The 22558-nt window shown below is 46.0% G+C and overlaps 1 protein-coding gene across 1 annotated transcript in view; it reads left to right on the top strand.

Moving 5' to 3' along the window:
- The window catches only part of LOC126983149 (uncharacterized), an 89698-nt gene that overhangs the window by 12232 nt on the left and 54908 nt on the right, over window positions 1-22558 (top strand). The window contains exon 2 of the mRNA XM_050835647.1: window positions 16479-16754. Coding sequence (XP_050691604.1) covers window positions 16479-16754 — 276 coding nt within the window. The remainder of the gene's footprint in view (window positions 1-16478; window positions 16755-22558) is intronic.

Below are 22558 nucleotides of genomic sequence, written 5' to 3'. Positions count from 1 at the left end.
AATCGGTACAGAGGAGAATGACTAAGATGATTCAGGGGTTGAGAAACTTGCCATACGAGGGAAGACTCAAACAGTTAAACTTGCATTCTCTAGAAAGGCGAAGGGTGCGTGGAGACATGATCGAGGTTTATAAATGGATGAAGGGCTTTAATAAGGGAGACATTCATAAGGTTTTGTTGGTAAGAGAACCGGGTAGGACACGAAGTAACGGGTTTAAACTGGATAAATTCAGATTCAACAGGGACATAGGCAAAAATTGGTTTACTAACAGGGTGGTGGATGAGTGGAATAGGCTTAGCAGTCATGTGGTGAGTGCCAATACAATTGTCACATTCAAAAATAGACTAGATAAATTCATGGACAGCGATATTAGGTGGGGTTAGATACACGGGAGCTTAGGGTCAAAGGAGCTGCCTCGTACAGGCCTACCGGCCTCTTGTAGACTCCTGCGTTCTTATGTTCTTATGTTCTTATGTTCGTGATCAGGCCGTGGTGAATTACACACACACACACACACACACACACACACACACACACACACACACACACACACACACACACACACACACACACACACACACACACACACACACACTGTCATGACCTAGGCTGGGATTACGTTAGGTAGGATGTGTTACAAATAACGTAGGCAGTTAATAACCCAGTATGGGGTAGACAAGGATACGCTACTCTTGGCAAACCTGGGCCGACTTTCACTAACTTTGTGCGCTGAGGAGGGGAACCAAACCACAAATACAAAAATAACTTCAATATTCAAAGTTATGATTAATTACAAAGACTGCTTCACAGGAATAACACAAATCTCTCCACAAGTTACCTCAAAGTACCCCTTCCGTCACCACGCTAACACAACACACGTATCTCCCCCTAAACTCCTCAATACACTCTCTCACCACGCCAAAGTATAAAACACATTCTCCCCACAATCCTCCACAAGTCACAACTAACCGATTACCAATGAACGTTGCCCGCGGGCCACTCCGTGCCAAGTTATTACCCCCCTGCACTCGTGTCTGAATCCCCTGTCTGTGGCTATCCTGTGCTGTCCTTGAACTTCCATTAGTATGAGTGACACTGCTGTTAGGTTGCCTGAAGTTACCTTTATGTTGTCCTGTGTGTGATGTCTGGCCGTACTTTTCATCATATCTCCCTGGAGGTCGGAAAAATATAATGTTTCTGCCTCCATAAAATACATCTGTTTTACTAGATCCATAGGCAGCGCATATTTGAACAGCCTTGCGTCCTGCCATCACAACGTCTTTGATCTCGCACTTAATGACCTCGTATCTTATCTCAGGAGAGAGATTACCAATAGAGTGCTCCATTACCATCAGCTGGAACATTTCCTCCTTTTACTTCACCTCGGCGGCTTTTAACCATCTCTCAGCCTTCAGCACACACTCCCTGGCCACCTCTTAGTAAGTCATCTTTGGCAGCTTCCTTACTCCACTGAATCTCCTCCTATGTATCTCTGGGTCCACCTGCACAGTTTTCAAAACAGCCTCCTTCACCGTGTCTAACACTTCGATTCCTCAAGAGTTAGAGTGGTATGGGTTTCTTTAGCCTTTCTTTTGAACTTAGGCTGGATCAAAAATGCCCAGTCCTCCTTCCTCCATCCCTTCATAGTTGCCACCTTCTCAAATTGTGAGAATTTTTTTCCGCCCTACTCTCTGTGAACTCTGGGATGTTATGTATCCCTGCCATCTAGCCCTCCGCATGTCCTATAACCGCTACTTGTGGGGTTTGCCTCCAATTTCTTCAGCTCAATCTCCTTCTGTGCCTGAATCCTCTCCTTTTCTAACTACAACTCCATCTTCTGTGCCTCAATTTTCGCCATTTCCATATCCATCTCCATCCTCGCTTTGATCCTAAATCTCTCTAGCTCCAGGGCCTCACTTCCCGTTAGGTCACCTCCATTTCCTGCCGTCACTAGCCTCCTTTCACTTTCATCTTCACCTTCAATCCTAATCTCATCTTCGCCTGCACCCATTCCCTCATCTTCAATACCCCGTAACACTCCTCTTTCCTCCAACGCTTCCACGAACACTCTCTGCATCTCTCCCTTCAAAGAGGCCCTCAGCGACTCATCATAACTCTCCGCAATGTTACGCAATTCCTCCTTAGTACACTGATATAATATATCTACATCTTCACTGCCTTTAAACTGCTCCACTCTGGACGCAGTGATTCACAAGTTTTAAATCTCTAACACAAAATTAAACACACTCGCCTAAACTCAATCCTCCACAAGTTACGGTGCGCACAAACTCACGTCAGTGGCTCGCACACACACCAAACACATCAACACATAAACCTCACCACCAAGCACAACACCACAATTACACACACACACAATATTTCCTCGCCTCCCTCTCAGAGCACAAACCTACACCATACATATACACTGTATCTAATCACTCACTGCTCACAGCACTTCGGTCACACACCACCCTCTACACCACAATTCCCGCACACACACACACACACACACACACACACACACACACACACACACACACACCTCACTTAACTCACTTCCGAACAAGTTACAACACCGTCACCCAACACTCTCACTGACTCAACAGGATCACAACACCGTCACCCAACACTCTCACTGACTCAACAGAATCACAACACCGTCACCCAACACTCTCACTGACTCAACAGAATCACAACACCGTCACCCAACACTCTCACTGACTCAACAGGATCACAACACCGTCACCCAACACTCTCACTGACTCAACAGAATCACAACACCATTACCCCAACACTCTCACTGACTCAACAGAATCACAACACCGTCACCCAACACTCTCACTGACTCAACAGGATCACAACACTGTCACCCAACACTCTCACTGACTCAACAGGATCACAACACCGTCCCACAACACTCTCACTGACTCAACAGGATCACAACACCGTCACACAACACTCTCACTGACTCAATATCCCGGACAAGCCCCGAAAATTATGTCATGACCTAGGCTGGGATTACGTTAGGTAGGATGTGCTACAAATAACGTAGGCAGTTAATAACCCAGTATGGGGTAGACAAGAATATACTACTCTTGGCAAACCTAGGCCGACTTTCACTCACTTTGTGCTCTGAAGAGGGGGAACCAAACCACAAATACAAAAATAACATCAATATTCAGAGTTAAGATTAATTACAAAGACTGCTTCACAGGAATAACACAAATCTCTCCACACGTTACATCAAAGTACCCCTTCCGTCACCACGCTAACACAACACACGTATCTCCCCAAAAACTCCTCAATACACTCTCTCACCACTCCAAAGTATAACACACATTCTCCCCACAATCCTACACAAGTCACAGCTAACCTATAACCACCTTCACACCCTAACTCCTCACACCACACCACCACAGTGAACCAAGACACACGTTCCGCACCTCTTCGTGTCCCAGCCTGAAGTGAATGTCTCTCGTCGTCTTCAATCACCTCTCATTCCCCACGCCTCCCATTTCCGTGACGTCACACATTTTGCGGGGAGGCTCATCCTTCATTTTGCGGAGCGACTCATCCTTCGAGCCGCCCCATTCTTTTTTTTTACAGCTAAGGAGACAGTTCAAGGGCGTAAAGAAAAAAAAAAGAAAAAAAGCCCGCTACTCACTGCTCCCGAACAGAGGTCAAAGGAGTGTCCAAAAAGAGAGGTCAATTTCGGGAGGAGAGGTGTCCTGATACCCTCCTCTAGGAAGAGTTCAAGTCGTAGGCAGGAGGAAATGCATATGAAGGAAAATTGTTCCAGAGTTTACCAGCGTGAAGGATGAAAGAGTGAAGATGCTGGTTGACTCTTGCATAAGGGGTTTGAACAGTATAGAGATGAGCATGAGTAGAAAGTCGTGTGCAGCGGGGCCGCGGGAGGAGGGGAGACATGCAGTTAGAAAGTTCAGGAGAGCAGTCAGCATGAAAATATCGATAGAAGATAGAAAGAGAGGCAACATGGCGGCGGAATTTGAGAGGTAGAAGACTATCAGTATGAGGAGGAGAGCTGATTATACGAAGAGCCTTTGACTCCACTCTGTCAAGGAGAGCTGTGTGAGTGGACTCCCCCCCTCCCCCCACATCTGGATCTGGATCTGGACAATAATGCGCAGGGCACCCGTACAGGTGCATAACAAGCATATTTGTTGGTTGTTGGGGGGACGGGGGAGCCGAGTGTGCAGGGGAGGGAAGTGAATCAAGTGTAATTGTTAGTGTTGGTGTGTTGTGGTGACAAGTGAGTGTGTATTTGTTTTTTGAATGAGTCTATTGTATCGCAGTCTAAAATCTGTTGAGGGAGGCTGTTCCAGTCACGTATGGTGCGTGGAAAGTATGAGTGCTTGTATGCGTCAGTGTTAGTGTGATATGTTTGGTATTTATGGATGTGTGTGTTACGAGTACGTTGATTGTTTGCCTTGTGTAGGTATGTTTGTGGGTCAATGTCAATGTGAGTGTTTGCGATCTTGTACATAAGTGTAAGTCTGTGTGCTTGTCTGCGTATGGTCCATGTTTATCTGATGTTTGATCCGTGTTGTGATTCCAGGCGTTCGAGTGTAATTGTTTGTAATGAACCTTGCCGCCTTGGTGTTGATTTGTTCTAGCCTATCAATGTTTCTGTGTGTGTGTGTGTGTGTGTGTGTAAAGCCGCGTCCACACCAGGAATCTTTGTATGTCAACAATGTATGCCAGACGTTTCCCCAGTGATTCTGGAAGCAGTTGAGAAACAACCTGGATACTTTCAGGAAAGAATTCAGAAACATTGAGAGAGAATATGTGTGTAATTCACTACGGACTAATCGAGTGTTGGACTCGTAAGCTCCAGCAGGTACCCCTCCCGACATGAGCAAGTGCACTTTAGCGTATATCTGTGTGTGTGTGTGTGTGTGTGTGTGTGTGTGTGTGTGTATGCGCGCACGTGCGCATGTGCGTGTGCGTGCGTGCGTGTGTGTGTGTGTGTGTGTGTGTGTGTGTGTGTGTGTGTGTGTGTGTGTGTGTGTGTGTGTGTGTGTGTGTGTGTGTGATTATCAAGTCTTGATAGTAAAGTATAGACTATTTTTATATTCCAGTCAAATTTCATTTATATATTTATGGATGTGAGAGAGAGAGAGAGAGAGAGAGAGAGAGAGAGAGAAGGGGACACACCTGACCGCTGGGAGTGACCTCCCTCAGGGGTGCGGGATAAAGACATAGCCCACACCTCACTCACGGGGAAAAGAGAGTGGGATTATAATTATTATCAGTCAGTCACACACTTCAAAATCTAGCTAAGTGTGTGTGTGTGTGTGTGGGTGGGTGTGACTATATATATATATATATATATATATATATATATATATATATATATATATATATATATATATATATATATATATATATATATATATATATATATATATATATGTGTGTATATATATATATATATATATATATATATATATATATACACACATATATATATATATATATATATATATATATATATATATATATATATATATATATATATATATATATATATATATATATATAGTCACACATATATACATATACATATAAGCCCACGGACACCCACCCACACCCGCATATACGAGCGCGCGAGCGCGCAAAAGTTTCTCCTGTTTTCCATCCTGGATGGAAAACAGGAGAAACTCCCTAACTGTTTCTCAGGACCGCCCACACCAGGAAAGTTTGTATGGAAACTCAACTTTGACATTTCGAAGGTGTTAATGAGGCTCGTAAAAGGATCTCTGCCTGTCAGATTATAGCCGCAGGCTGATGGGAGCTGGAATGGCTTTTCTGTGCCTGGTATCGATTCGTTGTATTTTGGGAGCCACCGTTCGTAATAGTTCTTCAAAATCTGTGGTTGACCTTCCAAGAAAATTATTAATCAATTAAACCCTGCTCCATTAACTCTCGGCTCCGCCAAAAGTAAGTCATTCTGTAATGCTCAACTTTCTATAAACGACCGCACCCATACGCGTTTCCTTGTCTTCTTCTTGCTCTCCAGTGAGTGCAATAATAAATAAAACACAGAGGCCATTGTAGCAGTCTCCGCACACACCGACATCCTGAGAACAACCCTGAGCTGTGGACAGGAAACATTATTTCCCGAGGGTGTCAGATGAATATCCGTCAAGAAGAACACGTTGAGTCCGGTTAGTAAGAAATGCAGTGATCCAGTGAAGAATAGGTCCTGAAATACCGTAGTATTTCAATTTTAATGTCAGTCTTTTGTGCGGGACTTTGTCGAAGGCTTTGGCAAAATCTAAAACAATAGTGTCAATTTGTTTAATGTCACGTCGGTCAAGTAGCCTCGTAATGTCGTGATATGTAGTAATGAGTTGCGATTCAAATGAGCGTTTGGGTCGAAAGCCGTGTTGTGAGTCAGTAAGGATGTTGTTTGCGTCAAGGTGATTCATTATGTGTTTGTGTATTATGTGTTCGAAAATTTTACATGGAATCGATGTTAGTGAGATGGGGCGATAATTGGCAGGGTCAGTCCGGTCACCTGTCTTGAATAAAGGATTAATGTTTGCCAAAAGCCAGTCAGAGGGTAATGAGGTGGATGATAGTGATTGGGCGAATATGGTCTGAAGGATGAAGGCAAAGGATTTAAGGATGAAGGCGGGAATGTTGTCGGGGCCAGTGGATTTAGTTGTGTCGAGTCCTTCCAGTAATTTCTGTATTCCGTTAGTCGTAATGTCAAGGCGGGCTATCGGGGGGGAAGGGGCTGTGTAGCATGTTTGGTGTCAAGTTGTGTTCTTGTGTGTATACCGATTGGAACTGTGTGTTGGGTATTTGTGCTTTGTGTTGTGGGCTGGTTACTAATGTGTTAGTGTTGTCTTTAAGTGATGTGTTAGTGTCATTTTTGCGCGTCTTAAAGAATTTGAAAAAGTTTCTTTTGTTATTTGTTACGTTGTCTGCGAGGGAAGTTTCTATGTGTTTGCTATGAGATGCATACTCCATACGAGGGCGGACAAGGCCCCTGTAAATGGATAGCAACTGTGCGAGGGAGAAGAACTGGCGGAGACGGAACAGAACGCCCAGCCTCGAGGAAGCTGATTTAGTAAGAGATGAAATATGAAGTTTCCAGTTGAGATTTTGAGTTAAGGATAGACCGAGGATGTTTAGTGTTGGGGAAGGTGATAGCTGAGTGTTGTCAAGGAATAGGGGATAGTTGTTTGGAAGATTGTGTCGAGTGGATAGGAGGAGAAACTGTGTTTTTGAGGCGTTGAAGGACACCAGGTTCCTCTTGCCCCAATCAGAAATAATAGTAAGGTCTGAGGCTAAGCGTTCTGTTGCCTCCAGCCTTGAATCGTTAAGATCCTGTAGGGTGGGTCTTCTATTAAAAGAAGTTGAGTAATGCAGAGTGGAGTTATCGGCGTAAGAATGGATAGGACAGTTCGTTTTGGAAAGAAGATCTTCAATGAACAACAGAAAGAGAGTGGGAGATAGGACAGAACCCTGTGGGACACCACTGTTAATAGGTTTAGGGGAAGAACAGTGACCGTCTACCACAGCAGAAATAGAACGGTCAGAAAGGAAACTGGAGATAAAGGTACAGAGAGAAGGATAGAAACCGTAGGAGGGTAGTTTGGGAAGCAAAGATTTGTGCCAGACCCTATCAAAAGCTTTTGATATGTCCAGCATAATAGCAAAGGTTTCAACGAAACAGCTAAGAGAGGATGACCAAGAGTCAGTTAGGAAGGCAAGGAGATCATCAGTAGAACGCCCCTTGCGGAACCCATACTGGCGATCAGATAGAAGGTTAAACGTGGAAAGGTGCTTTTGAATCTTCCGGTTAAGGATTGATTCAAAAAGTTTTAGATAGACTGGAAAGTAAAGCTATAGGGCGTTAGTTTGAGGGATTGGAACGGTCACCCTTCTTAGACACAAGCTGTACGAAGGCGTATTTCCAGCAGGAAGGAAAGGTAGATGTTGATAGGCAGAGACGAAAGAGTTTGACCAGGCAGGGTGTCATCACAGAAGCAGTTTTTAACCTGTACAGTACCGGCCGAATTAAAAAAAAATTGGTTTGCCCAGTACCGGACAATTTTTTGGGGGGGGGCTTAAAAACGTTCCACGTGATGGGAAAAGTGGAAAAAATAAGAAAAAAACATATGTCATAGACCTACTTTTCGCAGGAGAACTCCATGAAGTGTTACCACGGTGTGGCTGGAAACGTCCCCTGTACGTGATCGATGATTTATGGACGACTTGACAAGTGATAGAGGCCAGGTAGCCCATTGTGAATTGCGAACTAACAAAAAAATAGCGGGTGTCCACCTCTGTCAGCCACACACACAATCTCTCTCTCTCTCTCTCTCTCTCTCTCTCTCTCTCTCTCTCTCTCTCTCTCTCTCTCTCCTTGCCAGGCAGGCTGCTTCCATTCATATTTACACAATATTACATAGTAGTACATACAGTACTATTACACAGCACACACATACATACTTTTTATAAATTTACATGAAACATACATACTACATAGTCACTATATAAAATTATCTTCCTCCTCCTACCCTTACACGAAGCTTTTGACTGATTAGGTTGGGCAAATTTGAAAGAAAACGAATACAAGATGTAATTTTATTAGATACTTAAGTAAACATGCATTTATTAATTTTCTTCAAATTCGCAAACTCTGTAGTCAGTAGTCTGCACTCTGCTCTGAGTCTGTGACTCTGTATTGTTTAAGGTATATGCGCCACATCCTCATTGTGTGTGATGTGGATGCGGATGCGGATGCGGATATTTACTTCATCACAAATGCGGATGCGGATGCGGATGTTTCATTTCTGATAATTGCGGATGCGGATGTGATAAATTATGCGGATGTTCCGCTGATGCGGATGCGGATATCCGATACATGGCTAATATATATATATATATATATATATATATATATATATATATATATATATATATATATATATATATATATATATATATATATATATACACACACACACACACACACACACACACCCACGTGTGTGTGTGTGTGTGTGTCAGGAGGAAGGGGGGGACAGGAGAGTCGAGGACGGGAAGGGGAGGACGGGGAGGGAAGGGAGGAAGGAAGGAAGGAAGGAAGGGTGGTGCGACAGCTGCAGTAGCACTAGCCAGGGAGGAATGGTATGGAGGATATGGGGGAGTGAAGGGGAAGGGGAGGAGGGTAGGAAGGGTGGTGCGACAGCTGCAGTAGCACCAGCCAGGGAGGAATGGTATGGAGGATATGGGGGAGTGAAGGGGAAGGGGAGGAGGGTAGGAAGGGGAGGAATCTCCGGCGTTTGAGCGAAAGCGAAAGGTTACCAATATAGGAAAGTCATGACGGGAACAGTGATACATTATTCACACTGTCCAACATATTGAGACAAAACACATCAACTGCAACTGGTAGGCCTAATAGCGAGACCTTGACCATGGGAAAGCTCTAAGCACTGGCGTCTCAGGCCTCAGCGAAGAAACCACGTGGACATTTCAGAGAGGAGATAATTATAATAATAATAATAATAATAATAATAATAATAATAATAATAATAATAAATATTTATTATTATTATTATTATTATTATTATTATTATTATTATTATTATTATTATAATCAAATAATATTGATCTTGGCTACATTGAAAAGAGAGAGAGAGAGAGAGAGAGAGAGAGAGAGAGAGAACGATAAAATAGAGAAGTTACCCTGAAGTTAAAAAACAGATGTAGTGTGTACTACGGTCTATGTTATGCATCAAAGAAAATTTTTTTTACGGGCCATGAGATTGAGCGGCGATCATGTTAGTGCTTGCTTGTACTGTTGTACACTGACAAGTACAGTCATCGCCTTGGGTTGTTTGACGAACAGATTTATTCATTCAGTATTTAACTTTGAACAATATCTGAAAAGTCAGAATGATTGAACAACTGATTCTGATGACTGATACCGATTCACTGATTGAGCCCGATTCACAAAAAAAAAAAAAAAAAAAAAATATGTGAGCATGCCGCGCTACAAAATGTCTTCGATAGTTTTCTAAGTACCGCAAAAAAGTACCGCAGTATTTTTTTAGTGCTGTCCGCAGTTGTGCGGTATATTCAGAAAGTTTGCGGCAGTGCGGTACTTTTTTTGTACTACCGCACTACCGCACTAGGTACCGCACTTGCCCACCTCTGAATATCACAGCTTCCACCACAGGCGTGGCAGGTAATGGCTGTGAGAAGAACATTGTGTTCTTGGAAATCCTCAAGAGTCTAAAGCCTTTAGATTTATCATCAAGAAACATTTTTCGAGAAGAAAATCCGTCCCTATCGACATGCAGAGTTAATTCAAACCGGCGGCCCCGCCCACCTTGGCTGGGGGATCTGTTGGAGCTCTGAAGCGATTGGCCGCCACGAACCACGTGACAAAAGGCGTGCGTTTCACTGGTCCCTCTGTATCATGTTTTACTACGCGGCTCCCCTCGGCGCTGGGTCTCTGAGGGAAGGGAGGGGAGGGAAGGTGTTGATGGCCACGGGAAGCGGCATTATGACCGTAAATTCAACAATGCGATTTCAATCAAAGTAACAGGGCTTCAGGGCATGAGCAGACGCGGCACTTCACACTACGCCAAGATTGAGGAAAACTTTAATAACTGTGTGGTGTTACGCACAGTCCTCCTATATTCTATTCGGGTAGCCCCATCAGCACTCGCAGACATGGCTCAGTCCCTCACACCCCAACACAGACCCTTAACTAATGATCCACCCTCTCCTAGCACAGCACTAGGCAACCCTCACAGCCATGACTCAGTCCCTCCCACCCCAACACAGACCCTTAGCTTATGACCCACCCTCTCCCAGCACAGCACCAGTCAGCCCTCACAGCCATGACTCAGTCCCTCCCACCCCAACACAGACCCTTAGCTTATGACCCACCCTCTCCCAGCACAGCACCAGTCAGCCCTCACAGCCATGACTCAGTCCCTCCCACCCCAACACAGACCCTTAGCTTATGACCCACCCTCTCCCAGCACAGCACCAGTCAGCCCTCACAGCCATGACTCAGTCCCTCCCACCCCAACACAGACCCTTAGCTAATGACCCACCCTCACCCAGCACAGCACCAGTCAGCCCTCACAGCCATGACTCAGTCCCTCCCACCCCAACACAGACCCTTAGCTAATGACAAACCCTCTCCCAACACATCACAAATCAGTCCTCACACCCTTGATTCAGGCCCTTCCAGGTAATTCATCCCTCAGCCCTCTCGGTCGTGTCCCTTCTGCACCTTCTCTCTGCTCCCTCCCTTCCCCTCTCCCTCTTTCCCATGCCGCCTCATTCATGATATTTTTTGTCTCCCTTTCAACTCGTAGCATTTTCTCTACCTCCGTATTTCACTCTCAATAGTTCCTCCCAGTCCTCCTCCGCCATCTTTTCCCTCCTTCCTTTTCGCTCAAACACCCTCCTCAGCCACAGCAAGCCCGTCCTCAGACACTCCTCACCAGGTGGCACCAACCGTTCGTCCATATCCTTCCTTTCCTCTCTCCTTCCCTCCTAGGTGGTGTCAGTCCACCACTCTTTTCTTCCCTCTACATCTCCCTCCAGGGTGGTGTCAGTCCCTCCCTCCCTCCCTCCAACGTGGTGTCAACCTCACGTCATACAGCAGCTCCTCAAACACTTCCTTCCCCTCCCACAGGTGGTTTCAGCCTTTCAGACACTCCCTTCCTCCATTCCTACTCCTCCTAGGTTGTGTCAGCCTTACACTCCCGACTTTCCTCCAATGTTGTTTCAGCCCCACAAGGCCCTCCCTCCCTCCGTCCTCCCTCCAAGATTGCGTCAACATTACACTCCCAACCTCCCTTCCATGCTGTGTCAGGTACACGGATCCTCCTTCACTCCCTCTCAGGCAGTGGCGGATCCAGGGGGGTGGGACACCTGGTCATGTGCCCCCTCAAAATATTTTTTTTTAATAACAGAATTAATAATAATAATGATAATTATTATTATTATTATTATTATCATTATTAGTATTACCATTATTATTAAAATGCATAAATGAATGATTATCTACTAGTTTGCGTTAACATAAAAATTATGTTTAAAGCTAAAAAAAATGTGAAATACTCTCCCAGAACAAGTATTTTTTTTTTAAGCAAAGGAGACAGCTGAAGGACAAAAAAAGTAAACAATAATAAATAAAAAAAGCCAGCTACTCGCTGCTCACAAAAAGAATCTAAAGAGGTGGCCGAAAGAAAGGTCAATTTCGGGAGGAAAGGTGTCCTGATACCCTCCTCTTGAAAGAGTTCAAGTCGTAGGCAGGAGGAAAGACAGAAGAAGTAAGATTGTTCCAGAGTTTACCAGCGCGAGTGATGAAAGAGTGAAGATGCTGGTTAACTCTTGCATAAAGGGTTTGGACAGTATAGGGATGAGCATGAGTAGACAGTCGAGTGCAGCGGGGCCGCGGGAGGGGGTAAGGCATGCAGTTAGCAATTTCAGAAGAGCAGTCAGCATGAAAATATCGATAGAAGATAGAAAGAGAGGCAACATGGCGGCGGAAATTAAGAGGAAGAAGACTATCAGTAAGAGGAGGAGAACTGATGAGACTGATAGCCTTACGGCCGTACCATAAGGCAGCCCCTAAACCTTCCTCTTCCTCTTCCCTTAAACGGTGTCCCCTTTCTGCCGGATACTATAAAGTGATCTCGGCCCCTTCCTCCGTTAGGGCTTCTTCCGAGTTGGGTTGGTAGCCTCTGTAAACATCTATACACGGAAATATTGATAATTGAGCCATTTTACATATATTAGTGTAATCATACATATTTTTCAATGTATAATCACGAAGAAAATGGTTGATTGAAAGGCAAATATAGGTATAACTGGGAACAGAGCGTGAGTGATAGGGTTGGCTTCCCTGCGCGGCCCGTGTTTCCACTAGGCCTACGAGAGGGGCGGCCCAGGGGATTGGGGGTGACGTCAGCACCCCTTGGTTTCCACCTCTCTCCACGCACACAGCCAGGGGTCCACATGTGCCCGGCGTTATCACTTCTCTGCCCCTCGCTACCATCCCGTCAAGCAAGGAGCCGTTAGATATGTGCTCGAGCCCCATCGGGGTTATAGGAAAAGACTATCTAGCTCCTTGAGTTGACCAAGGAGGCGTGTTGACACGGCAACTCGGCAAGGGTTAAAAATCATGATACAACCCTAAAGTCTTAAACAACATTTTAAATAATTTATTTTAAAAAAATTTGCAGATTCATATTAGATCAAATACGTTTTATTATAATTCCTGGATCATTTATTACTATATTAATGAGAGAAATGCAGAATTGACGCATAAAATATGCGAAAGGGCTCACGAAGATGTGCCCATCTCGACCCCTTGCCAGATTCCAACAATTTCGCCCCTCAACACCTTTCCTTCGCTTGCGGAGCGGGCCCCTCGAAGATTATGGTATGAGAAATTGGCCGAAGAGCTTCTATAGTCGAGGAGGCTGCCTTATGGTACGGCCGTTAGACTCCACTCTGTCCAAGAGAGCTATGTGAGTGGAGCTCCCCCACAAGTGAGATGCATACTCCATACGAGGGCGGACAATGCCCCTGTATATGGATAGCAACTGTGCAGGGGAGAAGAAATGGCAGAGACGATACAGAACGCCCAACCTCGAGGAAGCTGATTTAGTGAGAGAGGAGATGTGAAGTTTCGAGTTAAGATTTTGAGTTAAGGATAGACCGAGGATGTTTAGTGTTGAAGATGGTGACAGCTGAGTGTTGTCGAAGAATAGGGGATAGGTGTTTGGAAGATTGTCGAGTTGATAGGTGGAGAAATTGAGTTTTTGAGGCATTGAAGGACACAAGGTTCCTTTTACCCCAATCGGAAATGATAGTAAGGTCTGAGGTTAAGCGTTCTGCAGCCTCCATCCCGGAATCATGTAATTCCTGTTGAGAGGGTCTTCTGTTGAAAGAAGTTGAATAATGCAGAGTAGAGTCATCAGCCTATGAGTGGATAGGACAGTTTGTTATGGAAAGAAGATCATTATTGAATAACAGGAAGAGAGTGGGTGATAGGACAGAGCCCTGTGGAACACCACTGTTAATAGGTTTATGAGAGGAACAGTGACCGTCTACCACAGCAGAGATAGAACGGCCGGAAAGGAAACTCGAAATAAAGGAACAGAGAGAAGGATAGAATCTGAAAGAGGGCAGTTTAGAAAGCAAAGACTTGTGCCAGACTCTATCGAAGGCTTTCGATATGTCTAGCGCAACTGAGAAAGTTTCACCGAAACGGCTAAGAGAGGATGACCAAGAATCAGTTAAGAGAGCAAGAAGATCGCCAGTAGAACGCCCCTTGCGGAACCCATACTGTCGGTCAGATAGAAGATTAAAAGTGGAAAGGTGCTTTTGAATCTTCCGGTTAAGGATTGATTCAAAAGCTTTAGATAGACAGGAAAGTAAAGCTATAGGGCGGTAGTTTGAGGGATTGGAACGGTCACCCTTCTTAGGCACAGGCTGTACGAAGGCGTACTTCCAGCAGGAAGGAAAGGTAGATATTGATAGGCAGAAGTGAAATAATTTGACCAGGCAGGGTGTCAGCACGGAAGCACAGTTTTTAAGGACAATAGGAGGCACTCCATCAGGTCCATAAGCCTTCTGAGAGTTGAGGCCAGAGAGGGCATAGAAGACATCATTAAGAAGAATCTTAATAACAATCATAAAGGAGTCGGAGGGGGGATGAGTAGGAGGAATATGCCCAGAATCGTCCAGAGTGGAGTTGTTACAGAAAATTTGAGCGAAGAGTTCAGCCTTAGAGATAGAAGAGACGGCAGTGCTGCCGTCTGAGTTAAGAAGAGGCGGGAAAGAGGAAGAAGTGAAATTGGAGGAAATATTTTTGGCTAAGTGCCAGAAGTCTCTGGAAGTATTAGAAAAAACAAGATGTTGACATTTGCTATGGATAAAGGAGTTTTTGGTAAGTCGAAGAATAGATTTGGCACGATTCCGGGCTGAAATGTAAAGGTCATGGTTAGCAGGAGTTCGAAGGCTCTGGTACCTATTGTGAGCTGCCTCTCTATCTTTGACGGCACGGGAACAAGCGTGAGGAAACCAAGGCTTTTTAGCATTTTACACCACAGTTTATTCACACTCTGCGAGTTTCGCCTCGCTAACTTGTCTAATACGCGTATCAAGCGGGTACTGAACATGGGGGAGGGAAAGGCTCTCAGAGCTGCGACTGGTCGCTATTGATGTACAAAGACTACCTCTAAATAAATGATCCAGCTCTGGGCCAGGATGATTTACATGATTATGTCACTGAATTGAGAATGTGGAGATCCATTGGTCTTCTGTACCTAAAAGTTCCTTGCCAAATGATGTACTTGATACATATGAGCAATGCTCACAAAATCATCCTGTTACAAAGAAATTATTACTTATTTACGCCACTTTGCCCATTCATCTGTGGTGCCAGACACACAGTGCCTCACCACCGTCTCCCAAGTGATTTTAACCCACACTCCATGACTCCCTCTTCCTCGCCTCATGTGTAAGCCCCACAGCCCTGCCTCCTCTCCTTCCGTGTGGTGTCAGCCATACAGCCTCCCGTTCCTTCTCAGGATATGTCAGCTTCACATGCAGCTATTACCTCACTCCTATAATGTGTCAGCCTCACAGTCCCCTCCTCCCCCACAGCCCCTAAGGTAGCGTTAGCCCCACAGTCCATAGGGTGGTGTCAGCCCCATATACCATAAGGTGGTGTCAGCCCCATACATCATTGGGTGGTGTCAGCCCTATTCACCAAAAGGCGGTGTCAGCCTGAAGTCCAGTGGCCCCACAATTCTTAGGTTAGTGTCAGCCCCACAGTCGTAGGGTAGTGTCAGTCCCACTGTTCCCGCCCTCTCCCGTGGTGTGGCAGCCCCACAGAACCCAACTCCATCCCGAGGTGTGTCAGCGAAACAGACCCACTCCCTCCCGCGTTGTGTCAGCCCCACAGCCCAACTCCCTCCCTTAGTGTGTCAGCCCCACATCCCAGCTCCCTCCCTTAGTGTGTCAGCCTCACAGCCCAGCTCCCTCCCGCGTTGTGTCAACCCCACAGCCCAGCTCCCTCCCGCTTTGTGTCAGCCCCACAGCCCAATTCCCTCCCTTAGTGTGTCAGCCTCACAGCCCAGCTCCCTCCCGCGTTGTGTCAACCCCACAGCCCAGCTCCCTCCCGCTTTGTGTCAGCCCCACAGCCCAACTCCCTCCCTTAGTGTGTCAGCCTCACAGCCCAGCTCCCTCCCGCGTTGTGTCAGCCCCACAGCCCAGCTCCCTCCCGCTTTGTGTCAGCCCCACAGCCCAATTCCCTCCCTTAGTGTGTCAGCCCCACAGCCCAGCTCCCTCCCTTAGTGTGTCAGCCTCACAGCCCAGCTCCCTCCCGCGTTGTGTCAACCCCACAGCCCAGCTCCCTCCCGCGGTGTGTCAGCCTCACGGCGCCTCTTCCTCCCCAGTCTTCCGCGTCGCCGGAGGAGCTGCATGACCAGCTGCTTGGCCTCATCATCGAAAGAGACAACGTGAAGGAGGCGTCCCGCCTGCTGTGTAAGGGAGCCCCCATCGAGTCCGTCGCCAGTGGTGGCAACTCACCTCTCAGACTGGCCGTGATACTTGACCGCTGCCGCACGACCAACCTGCTGCTGGCGTGCGGCGCAATGCTTCCTGCCAACTTGCTGCAGGATGCCTGGCTGAGCCCCGACGTGACCTCCGGGGTGCTGGCCGCCCTCACCGCCGTGAGTACTTCCCTCGCTGTCCTGCTGAGAGAGAGAGAGAGAGAGAGAGAGAGAGAGAGAGAGAGAGAGAGAGAGAGAGAGAGAGAGAGAGAGAGAGAGAGAGAGAGAGAGAGAGAGAGAATCAGAATCAGAATAATTTTATTCCATAAAAATGGCTTTTCTATACATTACAAGCATTACTGGATAACATACAATTTAAAGTAAGACTTAAGCTAAGAGTTTTCTAAGCTATATAAATCAATATCAGAATAGTGTGAGCGTGGTCTCGATAGAATTCTAGTTGACATTTATATCATTGTCAAGCAAGTAGTGTTTTAGTCTTTTTCTGAACACTTGTATGGTATTTGATAGTGTTACATGGTGTGGGAGAGCGTTCCATAGCCTGGGGCCTTGTACAAGGAGCGAACGTGTCCCGCAGTGTGTGTTGGTGTGGGGGACATGTAGGTTGTCCCGCTGTCTTGTTGTGTACCTGCTCCGTGTCACCTCAGTTGTGGTAGGCAGCTGCAGGAACCACTCTAGATACAGTTTACATTTTATCTTATATACAGTTACAGCAACATCAAAAATTATCTTCTTGTTCATTTTAAGCCAGTGCAATTGTGTTATGAAGGGGGTGGCGTGGTCCCGCCTCCTCGCTCCCCCAATACATATCTTTGCTGCAAAGTTATGTAGTTTTTGTACTCGCTTAATTAGTGTGCTATTTGTAGTGCCGTAAACTGGTAGGCAATAATTAATGATACTTAGAGCAAGTGATTCAATAGCTATTTTACGTGTTACATTGTCAAATTTATCTTTAATTCTGTTTATGAACATTAGAGTACCAATGACTTTCTTGTGGGTTTCGTTAATATGTATGTTAAACGTCAAGTGGGAGTCCATGTAAACGCCAAGGTTTTTGATGTGTTTGCTGGGAGTGATGAGAGTGTTGTCAAAAAGGAGAGTGGTGTTTTGGGGAATTTGTTTGATAACTGACCTGGTCCCAATAAAGATACACTGGGTTTTGTTAGTGTTCAGTAACAGGCCGCTTTTGTTAAAGTATTCCCTGGCCAGTGAGAAGGTCGTTTGTGCCGCCGTGATGAGGTCAGGCAGTGCATCAATAGTACCAGTGTTCACGAGCTGCGTGTCGTCTGCGTACTGAACTATCTCGCATCCATGTATTGCTTCAGCAAGGTCGTTGACAAAAATGATAAAGAGAATTGGTCCTAATATTGAGCCTTGAGGAACTCCGTATTTTATCGGTGCAGTCGCAGACGTGGTGTTATTCACTTTAACTTTTTGACTTCTGTCATTTAAATAGTCATGGAACCAAAAAGAGTCTATGTTAACCTTGAGTAGTTTATTTATGAGGATTTCGTGTTTTACGCTATCGAAGGCCTTTGATAGGTCGCACAACGTTATAAGGGATAATTTCTTCTCATCCATATTTCTGTATAGTTTATTTGTAATTGTAGTTAGGGCGGTCTCAGTTGAAAGTTTAGGTCTAAAGCCGTGTTGATTGTTGGAGAGAAGTTTCTTGGACTCTAGGAAGGTAGTCATCTGTTGGGCTACAATTTTCTCTAATATTTTTGAGAGAATAGGTAACAGTGATATTGGGCGATAATTGTTTACGTCGTCCCTGTCTCCGTTTTTATAGATAGGTATGACGGTCGCGTGTTTCCACATGGTAGGGAATTTTCCTGTAACAATCGACGTGTTGATGATAGTAGTGATGGATGTGATCGTAACTGGTAGTGAATCTATGATGTACTGAAGTGCAATCCCATCTGGACCGGCGGAGTTAGTGTTCTTTAGGTGTTTGATAGTTAATATGACTGTGTTCATGTCTACGGGGCTGGGCCTGAAAAGATGACGGTGATTTATATCTTGTTGGGGGATAATGCAGTTTTGATTTGTAATGCTGAGATTGTTTTGCGTTTTTAGGAAGGTGCGTTCCCCCACGTTAACAAACAGATCATTGAATTTATTCGCCACTTCATTTTCATTAATGAAGTTGTTGTTATTAGTTTCTTTATTGTTGGGTGTGAGGTCTTTTATTATTCTCCAGGTGGCAGCTGAATTGCCTCGGCAGTCGTAGATTTTTTGTCGGTAGTAGGATTGTTCAGCATTTCGCAGTAGTGACTTTACTCTATTACGATGGTGTTTGTATTGCTCTAGTAACTCCGCATCATTTCGATTTTGCTTTAGGCGCGCTTGGAGGGTGTTGCGTGTTGACATTGCTGAGCGAATTTCGTCGTTAATCCAGGGGGCAAAAGGCTTGTTGATTTCTTTTGTGACAAAAGGAGCGCATTGTTCCAAGCAATTTGATAGTACAGACGTGAGGGTGTTTACCTGTATGTCTACGTTGTCCGTGGAGGGAATTTCATTTAGGGCGGGAGCAGCGCCTAGTAAGGCATCACAGAGCAGGTCTTTACTGTAAGCCCCAAGATGACGAAACGTTCTCATTTCTGGCTTGCGCTTAGGTTTGGTGATGTTAAACGTTGCCGTTATAAGGTCATGGTCGGCTATAGTGTTAGGTATTACGTCTTTGTGTAGAATTGTGTCCTGTTTGTTAGTAATAATGACGTCTAGAAGTGTGGCTGACTGAGGGGTGACACGGGTAGGTCTGTCAATAATCTGGTGTAATTTGTTTATGCTTATTATGGTACTTAATTTATTTCCGTAGGATAGCAAATCATCATTTAGATCACCGAGCATATAAAAACATTTGTTTTTCAGGCACATGTTTCTCAGGGTCTCGTGTATATAGTCAAAGGTTTCCTGAGGAGCTTTGGGGTGTCGGTAGACGCAACCAATTATTACTGAGGGTAGTTTTCTGCACTGTACACTGATCCAGAGGTCCTCAATACCATTGGGCCTAGCAAGGTCACACGTTATCACTTTGCTGGTGAGATTGTCTCGAACATATACACCAGCTCCTCCCCCGTGGCCCTTGTCACAATGGAACATATGATATCCAGGGATATGGACGTGGCTGTCAGGGGTGTGCGGGAGAAGCCACGTTTCACTGACACAAAGAATATCAACGCTTCTTTCTCTGACTAATAGTTTCACCTCATCTATGTTAGCTATGTAGTAGTGAGCGGGCATTTATGTGAACCATTGTTAAGCAGTCCTTAATTAGTAGTGACTCGGCGGCCGTTTCTTCCTCGCCATGTTCCTTTGCACTGTAGACATTACACAGTCTGTTCTTATGGCCGTATCTGTGGCAGGAAGTACATCGGATTTTGTGGTCGTATCTGCACATGGATTGTCTGTGATTTAACTCACCACAATTGTAGCAGCCTTTACGCATGTACGCACTATCACTGTCCGTTGATTGGTATGATCCTCGAAGGGGGCGGCCACCATCGTAGTAGGGGGGACGGGGGCGTTCTCTGCTTCCTGCATTCATGTCATGCTGGGTCCCGGGATGTGAGGTGGGGTGGTCAGCCTGCCCCTCCCATTGGTTCCTTATGGGGACAAAGTAATGGGTGTGGTGAGTGGGATAGGACCTAAGGGGCTGTCCGTGTCCCCGAGGGTTCCTTCTGGCCCCAGGGTGGTCAGGTGCCGGGCTGCGACCTGACCTGCGGCGTTTCCTAGCCACCACTTGCCACCCGTCGCTGTCCTGGTTGTGATGGGGGATGGTTGTGATGGTGAGGATGGCGGGAGGCTGGTGCTGAGCTTCGTCGCTCGCTTGTGTTGAAAGCGATTTAATTCTTTTTCAAGTTTTCCCAGTCTATGCACGTTCTGAGAGAAGCATTATGCTTTCCAATAGCGGTGAGCAGCCTGGTGGCCCCGAGCCTGTTTATCAGTGTGCCCTGGTACTCGCCTGGTAAATCATAGCATGCCTCGTCTACTTCACCTGTCCCTAGTCTGAACGCAGGTTCGGGGTTGATTATAGAGATGCTATTTATTTCACTCCATTTACTGATTTGTGCATTTAAATCAATAATTTTCTCTTGCATTGATTCACTGTACACACTGGGCACGAGCTGGCACACGTAGATAGCCATGTTTTCATTTTTGTTTTTCAACTCACATATTAGTGCACTGAGATTGTTGATTATGGTTTCTGTGTCCGCCGTGTCGTCCAGCAGGTCGAAGAGGCCGCCATACATGACACAAGATGCAGGAACCCAAGCAAGTTTCTCCTGCACCCAGGCTTTTATCAGGTCAAGGTTGGCTTCATGCAGAGTTCTTATCTTGCATTTGTTTGACAGGTCACACATCCTTAAATTCATGAGATTGACGTCACCGAGAAGAAGGGTGTTTGGTGTAGTGGACGTAGTAGACACGCCTGTGACCTGACCTTGAGGGGCGGTGTCGCCGGCTGGTGAGTCGTTGAGGTGTCCCGCCCTCGCTGTTGCCTCTAGAGTAGCGATGCGTTGTTCCAGTAGTGTAAATTCCTGGCTGGGAGGGCGGTGTGTCATCTGTTCCTCGATACTTTTTTCTTCTAGTGCAGTTACACGGTTGATGAGGTCACTGATTGTATCGAGGGTGCTGTGTTGGGATGACACACGGGGAGCCGGTGTATCCTCTGAGCCTTGCTGTCCCACGCTTCCCGCCTCTAGGGATGTCAGGCGGGATTGTATGTTGTCCACTAGCGAGTATATTTTGCTAATTTCCATTTTTAGTTGTTCATGGCTTTCTTTCAGATCCTGTGACACATGTTCGAGAGTTGGTGTTTGTTCCTCCCTATCTGAGTTTGCGTGGGTATCTGTGTCACGGTCAGGTTGAGGGTGTGGGGGGATGATCTCCGGTGTTGCCATATTCTCCTTTGCTGCATCCATGATCATTTCCACCAAAGTATCTTTCGTGGCCCACACATTCGTCAGGCCTAGGGAACGGCAGTGCTTTTGAAGTTGTACCTTAGTAAAATTTGTATGCAGGTATTCCGTGGTAGGGTGTAGGAGAGACGGTCTGCCAGTAGGTGAGTCTCTTGGAGAAGTGGGCAAGGTGGGAGACGCCATGGTGTGGGAAAACTTGAGTGGGTGAGTTGAGGCAGGGATGGGGGAGGGAGTGGGGGGGGGGAGAGAGGCGAGGAGGCAAGTGCCAGGTAGTGCAGGTGCAGTCAGGTCAGGCGTATCCCCCCTGGGAATACTCTTTTCCGGGTAGAGAGATGTAGGGGAAGGGCGAGGAGACAGGATTCGTCGCAGTGTCGCCGCTGCCAGGTGTTTTTTTTTTTTTTTTTACAGCAAAGGAGACAGCTCAAGGGCACAAAAAAGTAAACATTAATAAAAAAAAAAGCCCGCTACTCGCTGCTCCTAAAAAGAATCCAAAGAGGTGGCCGAAAGATAAGTCAGTTTCGGGAGGAGAGGTGTCCTGATACCCTCCTCTTGAAAGAGTTCAAGTCGTAGGCAGGAGGAAATACAGATGAAGGAAGATTGTTCCAGAGTTTACCAGCGTGAGGGATGAAAGAGTGAAGATGCTGGTTAACTCTTGCATAAGGGGTTTGGACAGTATAGGGATGAGCATGAGTAGAAAGTCGAGTGCAGCGGGGCCGCGGGAGGGGGGGAGGCATGTAGTTAGCAAGTTCAGAAGAGCAGTCAGCGTGGAAATATCGATAGAAGATAGAAAGAGAGGCAACATTGCGGCGGAATTTAAGAGGTAGAAGACTATCAGTATGAGGAGGAGAGCTGATGAGACGAAGAGCCTTTGCCTCCACTCTGTCCAGAAGAGCTGTGTGAGTGGAGCCCCCCCACACATGAGATGCATACTCCATACGAGGGCGGACAAGGCCTGTATATGGACAGCAACTGTGCAGGGGAGAAGAACTGGCGGAGACGGTACAGAACGCCCAGCCTCGAGGAAGCTGATTTAGTAAG

The sequence above is a fragment of the Eriocheir sinensis genome, chromosome 53 (assembly GCF_024679095.1).
Source record: "Eriocheir sinensis breed Jianghai 21 chromosome 53, ASM2467909v1, whole genome shotgun sequence".
Lineage (NCBI taxonomy): Eukaryota > Metazoa > Arthropoda > Malacostraca > Decapoda > Varunidae > Eriocheir > Eriocheir sinensis.
This window is presented reverse-complemented; position numbering and strand designations above follow the sequence as displayed.